Genomic DNA, 18,857 nt, shown 5'->3' on the forward strand with positions numbered 1-18,857 from the left:
ATAGAAGGTGGACGAGCATATACATAAGCATGACAGGTATATGGAAGGAAACATGGCACTGGTCATAAGAAACAGGGTTGATAAATCATTTTTAACCAAGGAGAGTGGAAAAGAGGACTGAAAAACTATAATAGCTGAAGTAACAGACACAATTTACAAATGGATACAGATGAAGGCTAAGTTACTGAGCTAAGAGACCAGTCTGAGGACTCATCCCACAGAGAAGCAGGGAGGTCTGTGTGAAGATGTAGGCACTGTGGAGGGTAGAAGTGCCAACACTGAGGTAACAGAGTCCAAGACAAGAGAAAAATAAAAGCAATGAAATGTTGGAGCCACTACGGAGCTCAGTTCCCAGAATGACAGATGAACCACCACAGGCTGAAAGGGCCCAGAACATCAAACAGGAGAAAAGAGGAATATTAGCACATTATAGCAAAATTTAAGAATATCAGAGACAAACAGGAAAAAATTCTTAAAGTATCTAGAGAAAAAAGGAACAAGAATCTTCAAAGGAACAACAATCCCATTGGCACCAGACTTCTCAAAAGTGACATCAGATATAAGATAATTAAATGGTAGATTTTAAATACTCAGGAGATCCATTCAGTGAGCATGGAGACAGTCACAAAATGCCATCACTCTCACTGTAACATCAAGGAATCAGAGACCCTGTAAAATCATATCATTTAACCTATCAGATTGCTGAATATGGCTAGAAGTACAGATGAGCCCTTCCTGGGTGAGAAAGACTGATGACGGCTGTCATCCCAGGAGCAAATCCACTGTGGACAGAGCAATTTGAGGAGCTGGGGAAATCCAACTAAGCTTTCAATGATTATGTGAGCAAGCATGATGGGTTGGAATCAGGAGTCGCAAATGCAGAGCAAGTGCTCAGCACCCCACCAATTCTCCCCCACAGGATTTTTACTAAGTGCATGGGAAGCCAGTGGCTGGGCTGGGAAGCCAGCGGCTGGGCTGGAAAGCAGAGAGATTCATAGCCTCAAAAGGCTGAGATTCCCCAGTCCACCTGGAGGGAGAGGTCTGTTCCAACCCTCAAGAATCTAAAACCTCATGAATTGGCACTAATGAGCCCTGCACACCAGGCCCAGCCCAGCTCACCTCCGGATGATATCAGAAATCAGCTGTTCAGGCTAGGTGTCTGACACAGACTAGAGCCTGGCCATCCTAGGGGTATGTATTTTCTACTTTGGTCTCTCTGTTCTTGTATACATTATGTCTAAGAAGCAAGAAATTATGACATATAATCTCAAGAAGAAACAGTCAATAGAAACAGACATGCAGATGACCCGCATGTTTAAATTAGCACACAAGGACTTTAAAATAGCCATTATAAATGTTAAAGAGAAGCAAAATGAATGAGAGAATAGAAAATTTGAGCAGAGGAAAGAAAACTTTTAAAAGTAACACAATAAAAAATACAACATGTGAAATGAAGAGTAAATTGGATAGGCTTACCAATAGAATGGATACCACAAAAGAAAAAGTCACAGAACTCAAGGACAAGTCAACAAAATTATTCAAACCAAAGATCAGAAAGAAGAAATGAATTATGATTTGTAAATGAATTTTTTTAAATGGAACACAGGAAATCTGTGGGAAATATCAAACAAACAAGAACATAACTGGAGTCCCAGAAAGAGAGAGCAGAATAGGCAAAAGAAATATTTGAAGAGATAATGACTATTTTCTAAAAATGAAGAACTACATCAACCCACAAATCCAAGAAGCTCAGCAAATACCAAGCAAGATAAATACTGAAGTAAATAAACTTAAGACCTAAAAATTTTTATTCAGTCAAACTATTATTCAAATGTGAGACCATAATAAAAAATGCCCTTTGCAAACACAGCTTCAGAGACTTACCAAAAAAGGGTCTTTTTTTTTTTTGGAGATAGTATTCCAGTAGTAAGATAAACCTGGAATATTCTGTAAGCAGTAAGAGAAGGGAGGATTATCAAATATTGTAGGAAAGTCTGTCACTCTCTAAAAGGAGAGAGGAAAAAAGCAGAAAAAAGTGGCAGTTAAGATTATGATAGAAAAAAATGCAGACAAATATGAATGAGCTAAATTCTCCAGGTAAAAGACAGATTGCCAGATTAATTACAAAACAAAACAAGCTAGGGACTCCTGAGTGGCTCAGTTGGTTAAGCATCCGACTCTTGGTTTTGGTTCAGTTTGTGATCTCAGGGTCGTAAGATTGAGCCCCACATCAGGCTCAGTGCTCAGCATAGAGTCTGCTTAAAATTCTCTCTTTACCTCTCCCTCTGCCCCCTCCCCTCTCTCTATAAAATAAATAAATAAATCTTTAAAAAACAAAAATAAAAACAAGCTATACTCTCCTATAAGAGATACTCCTAAATCATAAACTTAAAAAGACAAAGTAAAAATATGGAAAAAATATCAGGAATACAGATCAAAATAAAGCAGGTTTAGCTACACTATTATCAGCCAAAATAGACTCTAAGATGGAAAGCATCATTAAGGATGAGAGGGTCTCTTTCAATGATAATTGGTTCCAATTCACCAAGAAGATCATTATAAACATTCAAGCATCTAATATAATAGGGTCAATACATATAAAACAAAAATTAAGAGACTGCAGGAAGAAACTGACAGATTTACCATAATACTATGAAATTTTGAACCACCTCTCTCAATTCAGGTTAAGAGGCCCCCCCAAAAAAATCACAAAAAGAAGATTCAAATAATACAACTAACAATTTGAACTAATTCATTCTCTGAACACACAGAAAAAATTAAGTTATTAAGGACAAGAAGATAAATTTTAAATTTCCATGTTTATATATTTTTAAAGATACTTTGAAATGGCTTATGGATCAAAGAAGAAATATGGACAGTGACAAAATTTTAAATGAATATTAATGATCATTTTCTATACAAAAACTTGTCTGATGCAGCAAAAGCAATGCTTCATGGGAACTTTAAGTACATAGTTAGAAAAGTTCAAATTGATGAACTAAATGTCGGAGTTCAGAAGTTAGGAAAAGAACAACAAATGATACAAAGAAAGTAGAAAGAAAAAGGCAATGCAAGTAAGAGCCATAATTAATGAAACATAAGTCAAAAGTACAGAGAAGAGAACACCAAAATTGGTTCTTTGAAAACCCTATGAAAATGAACAAACTTCTATCAACTGATTAAGAAAAACAAAGAGCACAAATAAAAATCCTTATAAATGAAAAAGGTGACATAGACACAGAGCAGAGATTAAAAAGATAATGAGAATACCATCAACTAGCCTATACAAGTAAATCTGAAACCTTTGGAGAAATGGACATAATATTCATAGAAAAATATAACTTACCAAAAATGACTCAAGGAAACTTAGAAAGCCTATATAATCCTATAAATGTCTAAAGGAATTGAAGGAGTACTTAAAGCATTTTCTCACAAAGAACTCCAGGATGTTATAGGTAAATTCTACCAAATTGCCAAGAAACAGATCATTGCAGCATTATACAGGTTCTTCCAGAGAGTAAAAAATAAAGAATATGCACCAACCTATTATGTGAGGCCAGTATAACCTTGATACCAACACCAGATATGGACAGTTGGAGAAAGTAAAATGATGGATCTGTTAAACATATGAACATAGATGCAGAAATTCAATAGTCTATAAAGACTATATATACCATTATCAAGATGGATTGTTGCAAGAATAGTTTGATATTAGGAAAACCTGCTATATTAACCAACTGAAGGAGAAAAAGCATGTAAGTATCTCAATAAATGCATAATAAGCATTTGACAAAATTTATACCCATTCGTGAAATAAATTCTTACCAAATAAGGAATAAAAAAGTATTTCCTTACCAGATAAAAATCACATCACACATGCACATACATGCACATACACACCTCTAATACCATGCAGTATAAAATATATAGGATTTGTTGGAAGAAAAACTTAAGAGAGATGTAGCAGAGCCCACATAACCCCCGAAGTGTGCATCATCCCACAGAAAGGTGTGCTTAGGCCAGGCATAGCCAGACGAGTTACACTATGTGTGGCCAAGCAATAGCACTTCACACATTATAGAGAAAGAAGTACAGGTTACATCAAGAGAGCTGTGGAACAGTGAGTCTCCTGATCCTTGTTATACAGAGGCAGGCTCTGATATTCAAAACCTGTGCTTCTGTTGATCTGACTCAGTCATGCTGAGCTACAACAGGGGGAGGAAATTAGCTTCTGGGGCAGTTTTACTGTGCCTCTACTCAAACCTCAAATAAACATTATCCTAAATAGACATTCCTCTTAAAATTGGGGACAACGAGGGGAGCCTGGGTGGCTCAGTCGGTTAAGTGTCCAACTCTTGATTTCAGATAAGGTCATGATCTCAGGGTTGTGAGATCAAGCCCTGTCTCAGGCTCCACGCTGGGGCATGGAGCCTGCTCAAGATTCTCTCTCTCTCACTCTCCCTCTACACCCTCCCCACTTCTCTCTCTCCCTCTCAAAAAAAAAAAAAAATGGAGACAAGGATGCCCACTGTCACTAAGCCTCATCAATATTATATTGGAAGTACTAGCCAATGCAATAACGTAAGAAAAAGAAAATAAAATCATGAAAATATGAAGGTAGGGAGTAAGAATGTCAGTATTTGTTGTCTTTAATCTATAAGCAAACTTTAATCTATAAGCAGTATGGTTGTCTTCAATCTATAAGCAAACTACTGAAAATGATAGAAAATATAATATGTTTACTGGATATAGGTAATTATAACAAAATTGCATTTTAATATATCAACAACAATTAGAAAATGTAATTATAAAAGACATATTCAGAGAAAATCAATGAAACCAAAAGCTGGTTCCTTATTGAAAAACCTCTAGTTAGACTGATCAAGAAATAAGAAAGAAAAATTAGCAATATCAGAATGAAAGAGGAGACATCAGTAAGGATCCTAACAAGCATTTAAAGGACAAGGAAGAGATACTGTGAGCAAGTTGAGGTCAGTATATCTGACAACTTAAAGAAAAGGGATAAATACCTTGAAAGACACAAATTACCAAAAATGACAGAAGAATAAATAGAAAATATGAATAGCCCCATACCTATTAAAGAATTTTAATATGTAATTAAAAACCTTTCTGCAAAGAAAATGGCAGGAATGGATTGCTTCACTGATGAATTCTATCAAACACTGAAGAAAAGAATACTAACCCTACACAAGCTTCTTCAGAGAATAAAGAAAGAAGAGCACTTGATTCATTTTGTGAAACCAGTATTGTCTTGATACCAGAACAAGACAGAGAGGTTATTTTTTTCTTAAAAAATGAACTTAGGGGTGCCTGGGTGGCTCAGTGGGTTAAGCATCCAATTCTTGATCTCAGCTCAGGTCTTGATCTCAGGGTCGTGAGTTCAAGCCCTGCATTGGGCTCCACACTGTGTGTGGAGCATATGTAAAAAAAAGAAAAGAAAAAAAAAATGAAATTACAGACTAATATTCCTCACGAACATGGACATGAAAATCCTAACAAAATATTACTAAATCAAACACATTGTTATATAAAAAGGATAATATATCATGACCAAGTGGGATTTATCTCAAGAATACAGATTGGTTTAACACTTGAAAATCAGTAAGTATAATTCACCATATTAGGATATGAAGGAGAAAACCATATGATCATTTCAATAGATGCAGAAAAATCATCTGAAAATATTCAACTACTATTTAAAACTCTTAATAAACTAAAAGTAGATAGAAGGGAATGTCTTTAACCTGATGAAGGGTATCCATGAAACAGCAACAGCTAACAAAGTACTTCAGGGTGAGAGGCGTACTGCTGTAATCAGTAATAAGGCAGTGTGTCCATTTCACTGATTCCTTCCTGCATTGTCCTGGAGGTCCCAGACAGGGCCACAGACAAGGAAAGGAAATAAAAGTCACATCTACTGGAAGAAAGATGACATGGTCATGCACATAGGAAATCCTAAGAGATTCTACAAGAAAAAGCTATAGAATAAATAAGCAAATTCAAGTGAGTCACAGGACAGGGACAATATACAAAACCTTAATATTTTCACAGTCTACCAGTGAACACTTGGAAAATAATATAAAATGAACAATATTATATATAATAGCACCAAATATGATAAGTGTTTACAAATGTTAAATGAATTATAGACATAAGTGTAAAAACTAAAACTATAAACTTCTAAAAAATCCTATGAGACAATCTTCACAACAGCTGGAATAAAATGGTTATGCATTTAATAAAATATTACATTGTCCTACTTTTCACCACACACAAGAATTCATTCCAATTAAGGACTTAAATGTTTTTCTAAAACTATAAAATTTTATGTGGAAAATATAGGTATCTTTTTGGCCTTGGGATAAGGAAAGATTTCTTAAGCCATAAAAAAAGCCCTAACTATAAAAGAGAAAAAAAAAAAAGGACAAATTTGACTATATAAGAATTAGAAACTTAAAATCATCAGCCCTAAGGAAGAAAGTGGGATATAAGCTACAAACCAGGAAAAGATATATATATGACTGGTTTCAAGAATATATAAAAAACTCTATGAATTAATAAGAAAAGAATCATCAACCTAGTAGGAAAATCGGCAAAACACACGGAGTACGCCTTTCATAGAAGAGGAGATAATAAAGCCGACAAAAATAAAGAGAAATATTATCAGCAAAATGCAAATCAAAAGCACAGTGAGGTGCAGTCAGCTGACAGAAGTGCAGAAGTCTAAGAAGCCATCTACTGGTGGTAATGTGGATGACCAGGATTTCTTACAAATTGCCGGAGGGAGTGTAAATTAATACAAACACTTTGAAAAGGGTTTGGTAACCTGCCTATCAATTTGACCAGGCATAGAAACTGTGTCCCAGAGATTCCAGTTCTACGTTTAAATCTAAGAAAATGGGCACATTTATACCAAGAGCTATGAAAGGAAATAGAAGCATTTTTTAAAATAACAAAAAGTCTAAAACCAACCCAAATGCCCACCACCCAAGAATGGACGGAGTACGGTAGAATCCCGCCGTGGACTCTGTTACTGTCGTGTTCACACAGAGACCTACAACAGCATGGAGACAGCTCATTAGTATCATTTTGAGTGAGAGAAGAGTACATGTATCACGATATCCTTTTAATAAAATTCATAAATAGCAAAAACAAAACCATACATTGTTTAGTTCATAACAATTAAAACCCTAAAGAGGCAAAGACATAACCCCAGAAATCCGCATCACAAGGGTGGGGAAGTGCGTGTGCCCGGATGAGCCAGTGAGCATTCTAGCTCCTGGGTGTCTTATTCACTACCATTTATCTACTTCGTTACATTTTAAGCATTAAAATTAAACTTTTCTAAATTGAAGATTTTGAATTCCGGAGCACCGCTCCCAGTTTAAAATAAAAAATAAGCCTGTGGCAAATACTCTAAAGTGAAGGCCTCGTCCCCAAATGTAGGGATTTCATACGTAGTGGCTGTGAATGGGGAATTGGCAAGATGGGGCCTGGCCACCTGGCAGCCGCTGGAGTGACGTCCTCAAGGTCATGATGAGCATCCCCCATCCTGGGGCCCACTGCCCACCTCTTCCTCTCCAAGGTGTTTCGGGCCTCTCCAAGCACTGAGGGGTGCCGGACAATTCTGTCTGGCTCCTCAGAACAAAGCTAATTTATGTCCATCTTATTTGGCTTCAAGCCACTGCCTCCAATCACAACACCGCTTTATTCTTGGGGTCCCTCCTGGTGCCCGTGCACCTGGGCTCCCCTCTCGGAAGCTGGAGAGTGCGGATCCCAGCCTCCCAGCCGTGCCTGCAGGGGGGCTCCTGCCTCACAGGGCACAAAGGAGGGTAAGACTGCAGGCGCAGCTCCACCCCCTCCCCGCCTCCCCCAGGCTGCCTGGCCCAGCACTGCCTGCTCTGTGACTCCCGCCTCTCTTTGGAAACATCTCATCCTCCACCTCCGGGGGAGCAAGCTGACCTTGAGGTCCTCTCGCCTTCTGCAGCCTCTGCCCCAGCGTAGAGGAGCTGGGGTGGAGAGAGTCACACCCTGCCCCTGGGCCTGTGCTCCAACCGGCAGAGGGAGGGGAGGCCTGCGGGCACACTGGTGGATGAGCCTGTACCCCTCACACCTGGGTAGGGCTCTAAGCCCTGAGACAGAGACACTGCTCCAGGGAGGGCCAGGCCCAGGATGTGTCCAGGCCCCTGAGAAGCCTGAGCAGTGAAATGCTGAAGTGACTTGGGGGTAGGGCCTTTTTTGGGCAGACAGCTGAGAGGGGGGGCATCAGGCTAAAGCCTCCGCACACACGTGAAATCCAGGGGCTGTGGAGGCCCCCGGAGGTCCGCGTAGAGCCCACGCAGGGCCGTGCAGTCCTGTGTAGGGCCGTGTAGGGCCTGCGTCCCACCTAGATGGAACCTGCGTAGGGCCTTGCAGCCTCCTGTCCTGTCTCTGCAGAGACAGACGAGTGCCAAGCGCAGCCATGCCATAATGGGGGCTCCTGCAGGGACCTCCTGGGGGCCTTTGTCTGCCAGTGCCCTGCAGGCTTCACTGGAGTCCACTGCGAGACAGGTAGGGGCTGTGCTCGGCGGGGTCCCCTGAGCGGCTGGGCCCTCACCCACATTCGAGATGCCCTGGACATCCTGGACAAACCTATTCTCAACAAGCGTAGACCCTGGGCCACTCGGAGAGCAGAGGGACATGGCTTGGCCCCTGGCCCCAGGGCGGGGGGGGGGGGGGGGAGGCACCCCAGGAAGGGAGCTCCGAGGCTGAGGGGGATTTCCCCAGCAACCCCACCCCCCACCCGGCATCTCTCCTCGATCCCCCTTCCCTTCTTCCCGCTGTCCTCTCCTCCCTCCCCCAGACACCCCCTGGCGGCTCTGGCCGACTCTCTGGGTGTTCTCCAGAGGTGGATGGCTGCCACTCCAGCCCCTGCCAGCACGGAGGCCGATGTGAGAACGATGGCGGGGCCTACCTGTGCGTCTGCCCAGAGGGCTTCTTCGGCTACCACTGTGAGACAGGTAGGGAGGCAGGGGCCAAGCCCCCACTCCTCCAGAGGCCCTGTCCTCTGGCCTCTGCTGGGTCCCCTGATGCCAGCTACCCGCCTCCTGCACTTGCCCCTCCAACGGCCCCCCTCACTCCCAGAGACAGGCTGGCCCCGTGGGAGTGGAGCTCACTGCAGCCCCAGTGTCCCGGAGCTCACCTCTCCTTACACCTGGGAACTCTCCGCACATTTTCCTCCTTTATAGGACTTGCCACTCTCTGCAACTGTCTCTTCAATTTGCTGGTCTCCGCTCTCCTCCTAGGATGGGTGTGTCCCAGGGGCATGTCCTGTCCTAGCCCCCAGGCTGGGCTTGGCTGGCAGCAGGCCGCTGGGTGGGGTGCACAGGGCCACAGGGCAGTGAAGGCTGAACTGGGCTGGGGGAGGGCGAAGGCCTAGGGCCCAGGGACTGTGGGGCCTGGGAGTCCGGGCATAAGCACCCTGGGGGCCGCTTGTGGCCAGGGAGTCTCACTGCACAAGCTTGGGGTGGGTGAGGGCACACCCGGAGGACCAAGGTTAGTGGCCGCGACAGTGATAAGGGGGCTCCCGTGGCTTCAGTGGGAACCTGCGGGCACTGGCCTTGGCCTAGGGAACTCAGGTCCCCTGGGTGCCCACAGCCCCGGGGCAGAGGGAGGCTGCCCTGGCTGCCAGGTTCTCCCCAGGAGGGGCAGCACTGTGCTCGCCCCACCCTGAGTCGCCGCCCGCCAGGCTACCTGGGCTTGGAGTGGCGGTGGGATGACCGGGCTCTGTCTCTGAGCCAGCCTCTCGGTGAGAGCTCTCCTGGAAAGCCCTGCGTTTCCCCTCCCTCACCTCCTCAAATCGCTGCCTGGGATGGCTCCACCCATATCCACCCCCACAAACACGCCTACACAGGAAGGACCTGTTGCCCCCGAGAGCAGGGGTCCCTCTGGGGGAGCGGGTAAGGCCCCAGTGTTCACTGCTCCTTTCCTCTTCCCCAGTGAGTGACCCCTGCTTCTCCAGCCCCTGCGGGGCCCGTGGCTACTGCTTGGCCAGCAATGGGTCCCACAGCTGCACCTGCAAAGTGGGCTACACAGGCAAGGACTGTGCCAAAGGTGAGGTGGCAAAGGTGCCAGCATAGGCGGGCCCCCTCGTCCCCCAGAGGGCACAGACCCAAGCGCTGAGCACCCCCCAGGGCAGAGCATCTAGTTTCCCAAGAAGCAGGGAGGGGTGTCTAGCGGCCCAGGAGGCTTCAATGCACTCACCTGAGCACACACACCTGAGACCCTCCAGGAGGCCCTGGCCAGAGACCAGGTGGACAGGGCCACTGTGGCAACAGGAGCTGGCTCCCCACCTGCAGTTGTTCACCTCTGCCGGGGGTGGCGGACCCGAGCCACCAGGTGAGACGTCTGGCTGGGGGCCAGGGCTTCCGTGGCTGACAGCTGACCACCCCTTCCCTTGTTCTTGACGGGAACCCTGAAGAGCTCTTCCCACCAACGGCCCTCAAGGTGGAGCGAGTGGAAGAGAGTGGGGTCTCCATCTCCTGGCGTCCACCTGAAGGCCAGGCCGCCAGGCAGATGCTCGACGGCTACGCGGTCACCTACACCTCCTCGGACGGTGCCTACCGCCGCACGGACTTTGTGGACCGGAGCCGCTCCTCGCACCAGCTGCGGGCCCTCGCGGCCGGCAGAGCCTACAACATCTCCGTGTTCTCGGTCAAGCGCAACGCCAACAACAAGAACGACATCAGCAGGCCGGTGCTCCTGCTCGCCCGCACACGTGAGTGCCCCCTGGGCATGTCTGCGGCCACTGGAGAGGCGCGCTGGCCAGGGGCCCCAGGGCGCCGGGGCTTAGGAGTGAGGCCCGGGGGAGGGGGCTCCCCGAGAAGGCACCTGCCAGGGGCCAGCCCACGTTGGGGGTGCTGAGGGGACAGGCCAGGGGCCCAGGAGGTCACCCCAGCACGCTGAGGGGGTGGGGATGGAGCCTGCTGGTGGCAGTTCTAGAGAAGGGGGCCGGCAGGGAGGGGCCTCTGGGGGTACAGCTGCGCAGGACGGGGAAGCATAGTCTAGGGAGGCCTTGGGGCCTTACCTGGCTTGTCTGCTTCTGGGATCTACAGGGGAGGGCCCGGTCCTCCACGGGGAGGAACCAATGGTGGGCAGAGGCCAGGGGCCCGCAGGAGACTGTGGGAGGGGGTGCTAGAGGCTGGAGGAAGGAGCACGGACGGGGCAGTGGTCCCCTAGGCGGCACAGAGGGCCCATGAGGGCAGCTGGTAGGGGTTCAGAGTGTGGCCAGCACACAAGGGGGTCTGCTCCCACCATACCGGGTGCTGGCACAGGTCAAAGCAGGCAGGCAGGGCCGGCCCCAGGAGCACTGTGAAGCCAGACAGCCAGGACCCACAGTGGGGACTCAGGCTGGGGAAGGAGGGAGGCGAGAATGCTCAGAGGCACGGACAGGAATTTTGTGGGAGGAGGAAGGTGCCCAGGTGTCACCTGCCAGCCCAAGCCAGACACTGACCCTGAGGACATTGAGGGCCAAGTGAGGGATGAGATGAGAAACTCAGGACAGGTGTGTGGTGGGGAAGGCCAGCCAAGAGGCACTGAGAATGCACCTGGGCCAGCAGGAGGACCTGAGTGAGCTTGTGGGGCAGAGTGGGCTCAGCCTGAGCTTGGCTTTAGGAAGAAATGGCATCCCTACCCCTCCACCGACAGAGTGAGAGTGGGGTCTCCCCAGGAGACCAGGGTGGGCAGGAGGGACCGCTGCCCAACAGACTGGGCACCTGTCAGGAGACAAGAGCTCCCCTCCTGGCCCCTGTGGTTCACCCAGGCCCTTCCCCACAGTAGCCCAGGATTTTCCCAGCTTCCATCCTTGGTAGGCCCCAGCATCGCCCAAATGTTCACTGTCAGTGCAGCCAAAACGGCCAGAGAAAAGAAAAAGGAGGTCCCACGGTCCGTGTGTCCCAAGGGCCCCGCCCCACTGCCTGGCATGTCTAAATAGGCAAGACCCCAGGCCTCTGGTGGAGCTGCCTCACGCCCCACCCCAGGCAGGAGCCTGTCCGATTGACCCTAGTCCCACTGTGGCTGAAGGCCACACCAGCAAGCCCAGGTGGGCCGGCACCTCACTTGGGTGACCCCCCAGCACACTTCCCGAGCCCTGTCTCATTGTCTCAAGCCCCTGCCTTCCCCTGGAGCGAGGAAAAGGTGCCAGCATCAGCTGAGGGGCCTATTGCCCCCCAGGACCCCGCCCGGTTGAGGGCCTTGAGGTCACCAACGTGACAGCCAGCACCATCTCAGTGCGGTGGGCTCTGCACAGGATCCGTCACGCCACCGTCAGCAGCGTCCGCGTGTCCATCCGGCATCCTGAGGCCCAGGAGGACCAGTCCACCGACGTGGACAAGAGCGTGGACAGGTTCACGTTCGGGTGAGAGCAAGGGGCCGGCCTTCGCTTCCCTCGGGGCTCTGGGGCTTCCTCCTTTCTCCCTCGGTGCCCCTCCCCTGCCACTCCCCCCCTGCCCTGCCCGCCTTGAGAAGCAGGGGTGCGTGCACTGCCTGTGCTGCCCAAGCACCTGCCCAACTCTGACAGGCAGAGCCCCCTGTGTCCCAGGCCTCAGCCCTGCCTTGTCCCGTCACAGGTGCTGCCAGACAGGTGTCTGAAAGGGCCCTGGCAAAGTAGAGGACGCTCTAAAACTCGGGGGGTCGTGCCTCCTGCACAATGAGACCGAGCCACCCAGAGAGCGGCACAGAGCTGTCCTAGCCTGAGTCACACAGGCCCCTCTGAAGGGAGACACAGGGAACCCCTACACTTGCCTTACATTTTTATATTGTTCAAATCGTATGTTAGAACCTTAAGCTAGGCATATAAACGTCTTATGCTTAATTATTACAAATCAAATACACACAAAACTACAAAGTAAATACAACCCACAAGAACGTCAGTCGTTCAGACTGGCTGAGGACTGCAGTAAAAGCTGGAACGGCCCCACAGTGAAGGCCCAGACCGCGGCCTCGGCCCGCGCGGTCCGTGACGGGCCCCTCGGGGAGGTTCGCCAGCCAGGGAGGCGTCTGACGCCTGCTGGGAGCAGTGCTGAAGACGGGCGGGTGGGGAGAAGACGGGCTGGGGTCCCTGTGCCTGCAGCGCGAACACCGCTCCAGCTGAGGAGACCCCCACCGAGTCAGCCGCACCTCTGACGCAGCAGACGCCAGGTCGGCTCTGTGGGGACAGAGCAGCAGCCCCCCGCCCAGAGCCGCCACAGGCCGTGGCCGTGCAGAGGGGCGCCTGAGGGGGGCAGGGGCCGGGGGCAGGCAGGCCAGGCCAGGCGGGGACGCGTCCGTCCGCATCCCTGAGCCACCCACACGGCTGCGCATCGCTGGTCGGCAGACTCACCAAGACCCTATTTTGCTTGCCTGCTGTGCTGGAAACAAGACTCTGCTTTGTGTTTTAAGTGTTGCCGTGACCTTTCTTGATTGATGTCCTGCCCACTTCTAAGGACTGGTGTGACAAAAACACACGTGGGACCCTGGGTGGGCACTTGGTGACTGAGTCAGGGTCGTCAGGACCACCCGGCCCGGTGACTCACTAGGGCCCCCCCAGACTCAGCAGAGGCTGTGCCCCCAGCTGGGATTCACAACAGAGAAATGGTGCAACGCACAGGAAGGGAGAAGCCGGGGGACCAGGGCTGAGCTTCCGGGGCCCCTCCCCCTGGAGTTACACAGGCCACCACCAGGCGTGACGACATGTGAGGTGCTGTCTTCAGGGGAGCCCGGGAGAGACGCAGCATCCAGGGTTTTTATCGGGGGCTGGACCCGGGGCTCCCCTGCCTGCTGTCGATTCGGGGCCCCCAGGAGGAAGCGGGTGCTCAGCATGAAACACGCTGCACAGAGGTGTGGGGGCAGCGAGGTCCTCTCATCCATGAGGGTGCCGGGAACTGTCCCGGGAACTCCCGCTGAGGGCCACCCAGGAGGGCAGTGGGGCCTGCTTGTTGACCTTCTTCTGCACAATGACCTCCAAGTGCCCCTTTCTGGCCTCTCCTGCCTGAACACCAGTCTCTGCACCATAGCCCTCCCAGGCAGGTGTGGGCCATTCTCGACCCCTGCCCTGTACTAGACAGACAGACCAGGGAGTAGCTCCCACCTGAGGAACACACGGGTCTCAGGCCACAAATCTGGTCATTCCGGAGGCCACCTGCAGGACCACCCACAACTAGTCCCGCCTGTGTGGAAGGAGTTACAGTCTGGCAGTGGAGTCTCTCCCTGGCCTCCCTCCCCCAGGGCCCTGCTGCCAGGAAGGAGATACACCATCCAGGTGACTGCCCTCAGCGGGCTTGGGGGACAAGAGCCTCCCACCGAGAGCCTGGCCTCGGCCCCACTGCACGTGTGGACTCGTGAGTACATGACCTCAGGTCTTGTGGGACCTTTGGAAGCTCTCACCTCCCTCCAGCCCGAGTCCTACCAAAGTGGCTCTGGCACCCCAGACGTCTTCCCCACAGGCGCCAGGAAGGGTGGGCATCCCAGGAAGCCCTCTGCTTCCAGCACCCAAAGGCTCCTGGGCTCCTACCAGACGGGGGTCAGAAGCAAAAGGCCAGAGGGCATGCAGCTGAATGCCCACACTGTCCAGTCCCTGATCTTCACGGTATCTGGTGGAGAGGAGGCCTGGCCCTCACCACCCCTCCCACCCCAATATGGAGGGGACCAGAGTGCCATGCTGTCCACGCCAGGGGGACCCATGAACAAGGAGGGGTGCGTGGTGAGGAGGGAAGGTCTGGGCAGGGTCTTGGTTTCAGGTTCCAGGACAGCCCAGCTGGGGGAGGCACATGGACAGCCCATGGGCGGGGGGGGGGGGGGGGGGGGGCAGGGGGGTGAGGACCGGCTCAAGTCCTGGCACTGACCCTGAGTGCTGGGACCCTGGCCCACTCCCTGCCCGTCTGGCCCCCTCCCATACCCCAGGGGAGGGTGCACATGGCCCGGCTTAAGGAATCAAAAGGAGAATATGCTGACAGGCTGCGCAGGGATAGGGCCTCCGTGGCTGCTCCCAGGCAGCATGTTGGGGGGCCTCTCGGGCAGAAGGATGCGCTGCTGCTGACCCAGCTGCAAACACCCCTCCACACCACCCTTTAGGACTGTAAGGTTGTCCATCATGACCACATGGGGCTTCCGGGAGACTTCAGCAGTCGTGTCAGATCTTTAAACTTGGTGGTGGCCCCTTTCACCTCCCTCCCCTGCTCCGTGCCTATCAGGGCCCCTGCCGCCAGCAAACCTGACAGCCGCCAGAGTCACAGCCACCTCTGCCCATGTGGTCTGGGACACCCCCACTCCAAGTACCTTGCTGGAGGCATACGTCATCAACGTGACCACCAGCCAGAGCACCAAGAGCCGCTATGTCCCTAACGGGAGGCTGACGTCCTACACGGTGCGGGACCTGCTGCCAGGACGGCGCTACCAGCTGTCGGTGACCGCCGTGCAGAGCACGGAGGGCGACCAACTGCACAGCGAGCCTGCTCACCTCTACATCATCACCTGTAAGTACGGGCCTGCCAGGGACAGTGGGGTGGGGACGGCCACTGATGAGGCCAGGAAGGCGGCCCAGCCCCTCGTGCTCACTGCGGGCCCCCAGCAGGACAGCGGCCTGGGCTGCCCTCCTTGGGGTGTGGCATCCTTGCCCAGGAGACAGGTCAACCCCAGGACCCACACCGGCGACACTGTCCCAGGGACATCAGACAACCGCAAAGCAGGACTGTGTTCACACAGGAGAATTTGGGGGTGTGAAAATCGGTGGGGAAGGAAGGACTCACGGACAGTTAGTGCAGGGTCAGTGCACTGGGAATTTGTAGACATAAGCATATTGCTCCCCACCTTGTCCCCGGGGAGTGGCCTTGCAGCCAGGCCTGACTCACAAGGAGCCTCTGGACAGAAGGATGGCCACAGGGAGGGGCGGCCTGGGAGAGGCAGGAAGACCCAGGAGGACAGACGGAGGGGAAAGAGCTGAGAAGCACAGAGCCTCAGGCCACACAGAGGATGTGGTCTGCCCCGCAGTGCCCAGGAGGCCCAGAGGGCCCCACCAGGTCCTGCACAAGGCTGCTGCCATGCTGGAGCACAGACATGCTGTGGGGAGATGGCACGCCCCATGGACGCTTTGGGGAGGGCAACAGGGAGCAGGGAGGGAGCAGGGAGGCGGACAGTGGCTGGGCCACAACACAGCCCCAGAGAACAGACACATGGGCACCTGGCAGGAGGGTCAGACCCTGCGCAGCTGCAGGCACACCTGCCTGAGGGAGGGCTGGGGGGCACAGTTAGGGCACAAGGGCCCACAGAGAAGCCACGCCCTCACTCTCCGGGCATGTGGGGGTGGGGGGGCCTCTCTCAGGTGTCCTGTCAGGTCCGAGTGGCTGGCCATGCCCTGCAGGTGGAGATCTGGGGTCCAGGGTGGGCTAGGCGAGCTGGCCCTATGACTCCTGGGATGGGATGCAGGGGGTGGGCAGGGAGCAGGGCCTGGGGCTTCCCAGGAAGCCACAAAGCCTCCATGAGGCCTTGGGGCCGCACACGCCATCTCCAGTGCTCCCCTCTGGGGGTGCCTGGCAGGATGAGACTCGGGCAGCCACCCACTCCTCCCACCCACCTGCAGCCTCGAGGGACGGCGCCGACAGACGCTGGCACAGGGAGGGACTGCATCCCCGGGTGCTCAGAAACAGACCCCCGCCCGCACGCCTGCCAGAGCTGCGCCTGCTCAGTGACCGCAACGCGCCTGAAACCCAGACCCCGGCCCCCAGGTGCAGCCTCGGCCATCCCCCTAGAGCGCGCGGCCCCAGGCATGTGCTCCGCGGCGGTGACCCGTGGTGACTCCCATGGCAGGTTCTCAGAGCTGGTGGACGGCAGAGGGCGAGTGAGTGCCAAGTTTGGGGGCTATCCTGGCAAATCGGCCACCGTGAGATCGCGTGAGTGCCTCGGCCAGCCCCAGGGGCCTCACTGCCACCTCCTCCTTGTCCCCGTGCACGATGAGGGATGAGCCCCTAACACCTGGACTTAAGACCACCCCCAGCGCCCGATACCGCCTCCACTGGGGATGCAGCACCACACAGGCCCTCGCAGCTGCAGGGGCTCGCGGGCTTCCCGACACAGCAGGACGGGTCGGAGTCCAGCTGCTGGCAGGGCGCGGGGCCAGGAGGTCTGAGGCGCGGAAGCCAGGCTTGCCAAGCCAGGAGTCACAGGGTAGCTTAGTGAGCAGGAAGCAGGAGAGCACGGCACCATCTAACGCCTTGCTGCTCAAAGGGAGATCCTTGGACCAGCAGCACCAGCCTCGCCCGGGGCTTCTAGACGGGCAGGACCCCACCCAGAGCGGTGCAGCTGGAATCTGTCTTTAATAAGGAGCCAGGTGATTGGCACGCACATCACAGTCTGCGGACTGCACCCCTCCGTCACAGTAAGAGACCGTGTCCCGGGTTCCGATCTTGCTCAGCCTGGGCCAGCAGGACCACATGTGGCAGAGCAGTGGGCCACTCGGCCTGTCCCCAGCAGCACAGGGCAGTGGGTCCAGATGGGCTGGCCCCTTCCCACGAGGCTCAGCAGGAGCGGGTGGGCCAGGCATCCGTCTGCAGCAGGTCTTGCCCGAGACTGTGGCACACCGGGCCACGAGCAACATGCCCACTGGCCACCTCCCCCCATCGCCCTCGCCGAAGGCCCTCAGGACCCCAGGCAGCGCAGCCGGGCCTCGTCTTCACCTGTAAATCAGGTCCTGTTCTCGTGGAATCCCTGGCACAGACCCTAACTACCAGTTTAGTGAGAATTTTCAACCAGCACAAACATTCCCAGGCCAGGGAAGAAAAGGGACAGCAATGAGCAGGTGGGGGCGTTGCAGCCCCGGCGACCAGAGGAGGAGCAGCAGAAGGGCTCACTGGGCATGATGACCAGGAAGAAGTGTCTGGGAAGCTGGGCAGGCTGGGCTGTGACCCAGACACCCTCCTAAAGCCACAGAAGCAGTCGTAAAAAGCCCAAGCTCACAGGCAGGGACCCCGCAGAGAAGCTAACTTGCATATAGGGTTGGCCAAGTGCAAGGTCTGCCTGAGGGTAGAGGTAGGGGGAGGAGGCACCATAGCCCCCAGGAAGCAGGGGCGGAGGGAGAGGTGAGTGGAATGTGACCATAAGAAGGACAGCACAGCATCCACCTAGAAGGATGGGGCTACTGGGTCAGATAGGACGTGTGGCCCAGCCTCGGGCCACTGGTGACCTTCACTAAAGCAGCACTGAGGTTCAGCAGGAGGGTGAGGGCTGGCCCCCACCTGGAGAAAAGCTGTCCTACTGGAGGCAGCTCTGGGGCCCAGGGGACTCTGTGCCCCAGTGGTGGGTATGGCAGCAGATGAATGGGCCACACCGAGCCCTCACCATGGCAATCTCTATACCATGAGGGAGAGAAGCAGCTCAAGAAGGTGAAGAAACAATCCTGGGCATGAGGCAGAAGGCTATGGGGCCAGCACGCTGGGACATTCTGATTTCTCCTAGAATCCACAGCTCCAGTGCACCTTGAGAACACGGAGGAGACCCCCAAGCAGGTGCCTGAGCAGGTCAGCCTGGCCCTCCAGCTTCCTGAACACAGCAGTGACAAGGACATGGAAAGTAAGTCAGCAGGCATGGACTTGCAACACTGACCATCCTAGGGGGCCTTAAGGACCATGGCGGGGGGGGGAGAGACACTCATGGTGAAGAAGTGGGAGACTCAGCATCGCCCAAGGGGCAGCCAAGCATGCCATCCTGGAAAGGGTGGGGTGAATCACACCACACTTTTACAGACAAGGAACAAGCCTGGAGAGCAGACCCTCCCAAACTACCCAGGTCTGTCCCGGAGGGACTGGCCCTCCACTGCAGACAGCCCCTCC

General features: G+C 52.8%; 1 protein-coding gene across 17 annotated transcripts in view; it reads left to right on the forward strand.

Annotated features, from left to right (window-relative positions):
* SNED1 (sushi, nidogen and EGF like domains 1) overlaps positions 1-18,857 on the forward strand; it is an 84,765-nt gene that overhangs the window by 47,186 nt on the left and 18,722 nt on the right. For 7 of the 17 annotated variants that reach the window (XM_054505912.2, XM_045867593.3, XM_045867595.3 and 4 more), the window contains 10 exons: positions 8,458-8,571; positions 8,907-9,020; positions 10,000-10,113; positions 10,481-10,777; positions 12,232-12,415; positions 14,263-14,375; positions 15,228-15,509; positions 16,613-16,757; positions 16,840-16,922; positions 18,484-18,597. In XM_054505912.2, coding sequence (XP_054361887.1) covers positions 8,458-8,571; positions 8,907-9,020; positions 10,000-10,113; positions 10,481-10,777; positions 12,232-12,415; positions 14,263-14,375; positions 15,228-15,509; positions 16,613-16,757; positions 16,840-16,922; positions 18,484-18,597 — 1,560 coding nt within the window. Of the gene's footprint in view, positions 1-8,457; positions 8,572-8,906; positions 9,021-9,999; positions 10,114-10,480; positions 10,778-12,231; positions 12,416-14,262; positions 14,376-15,227; positions 15,510-16,612; positions 16,923-18,483; positions 18,598-18,857 lie in introns of those variants that run through there. The other 10 variants (XR_010410376.1, XM_064587403.1, XM_064587395.1 and 7 more) reach the window with 7 other exon arrangements.

This window comes from Mirounga angustirostris, unplaced genomic scaffold, assembly GCF_029215605.1.
Source record: "Mirounga angustirostris isolate CCGP_5_RB_7025 unplaced genomic scaffold, mMirAng1.0.hap1 SCAF_3, whole genome shotgun sequence".
NCBI lineage: Eukaryota > Metazoa > Chordata > Mammalia > Carnivora > Phocidae > Mirounga > Mirounga angustirostris.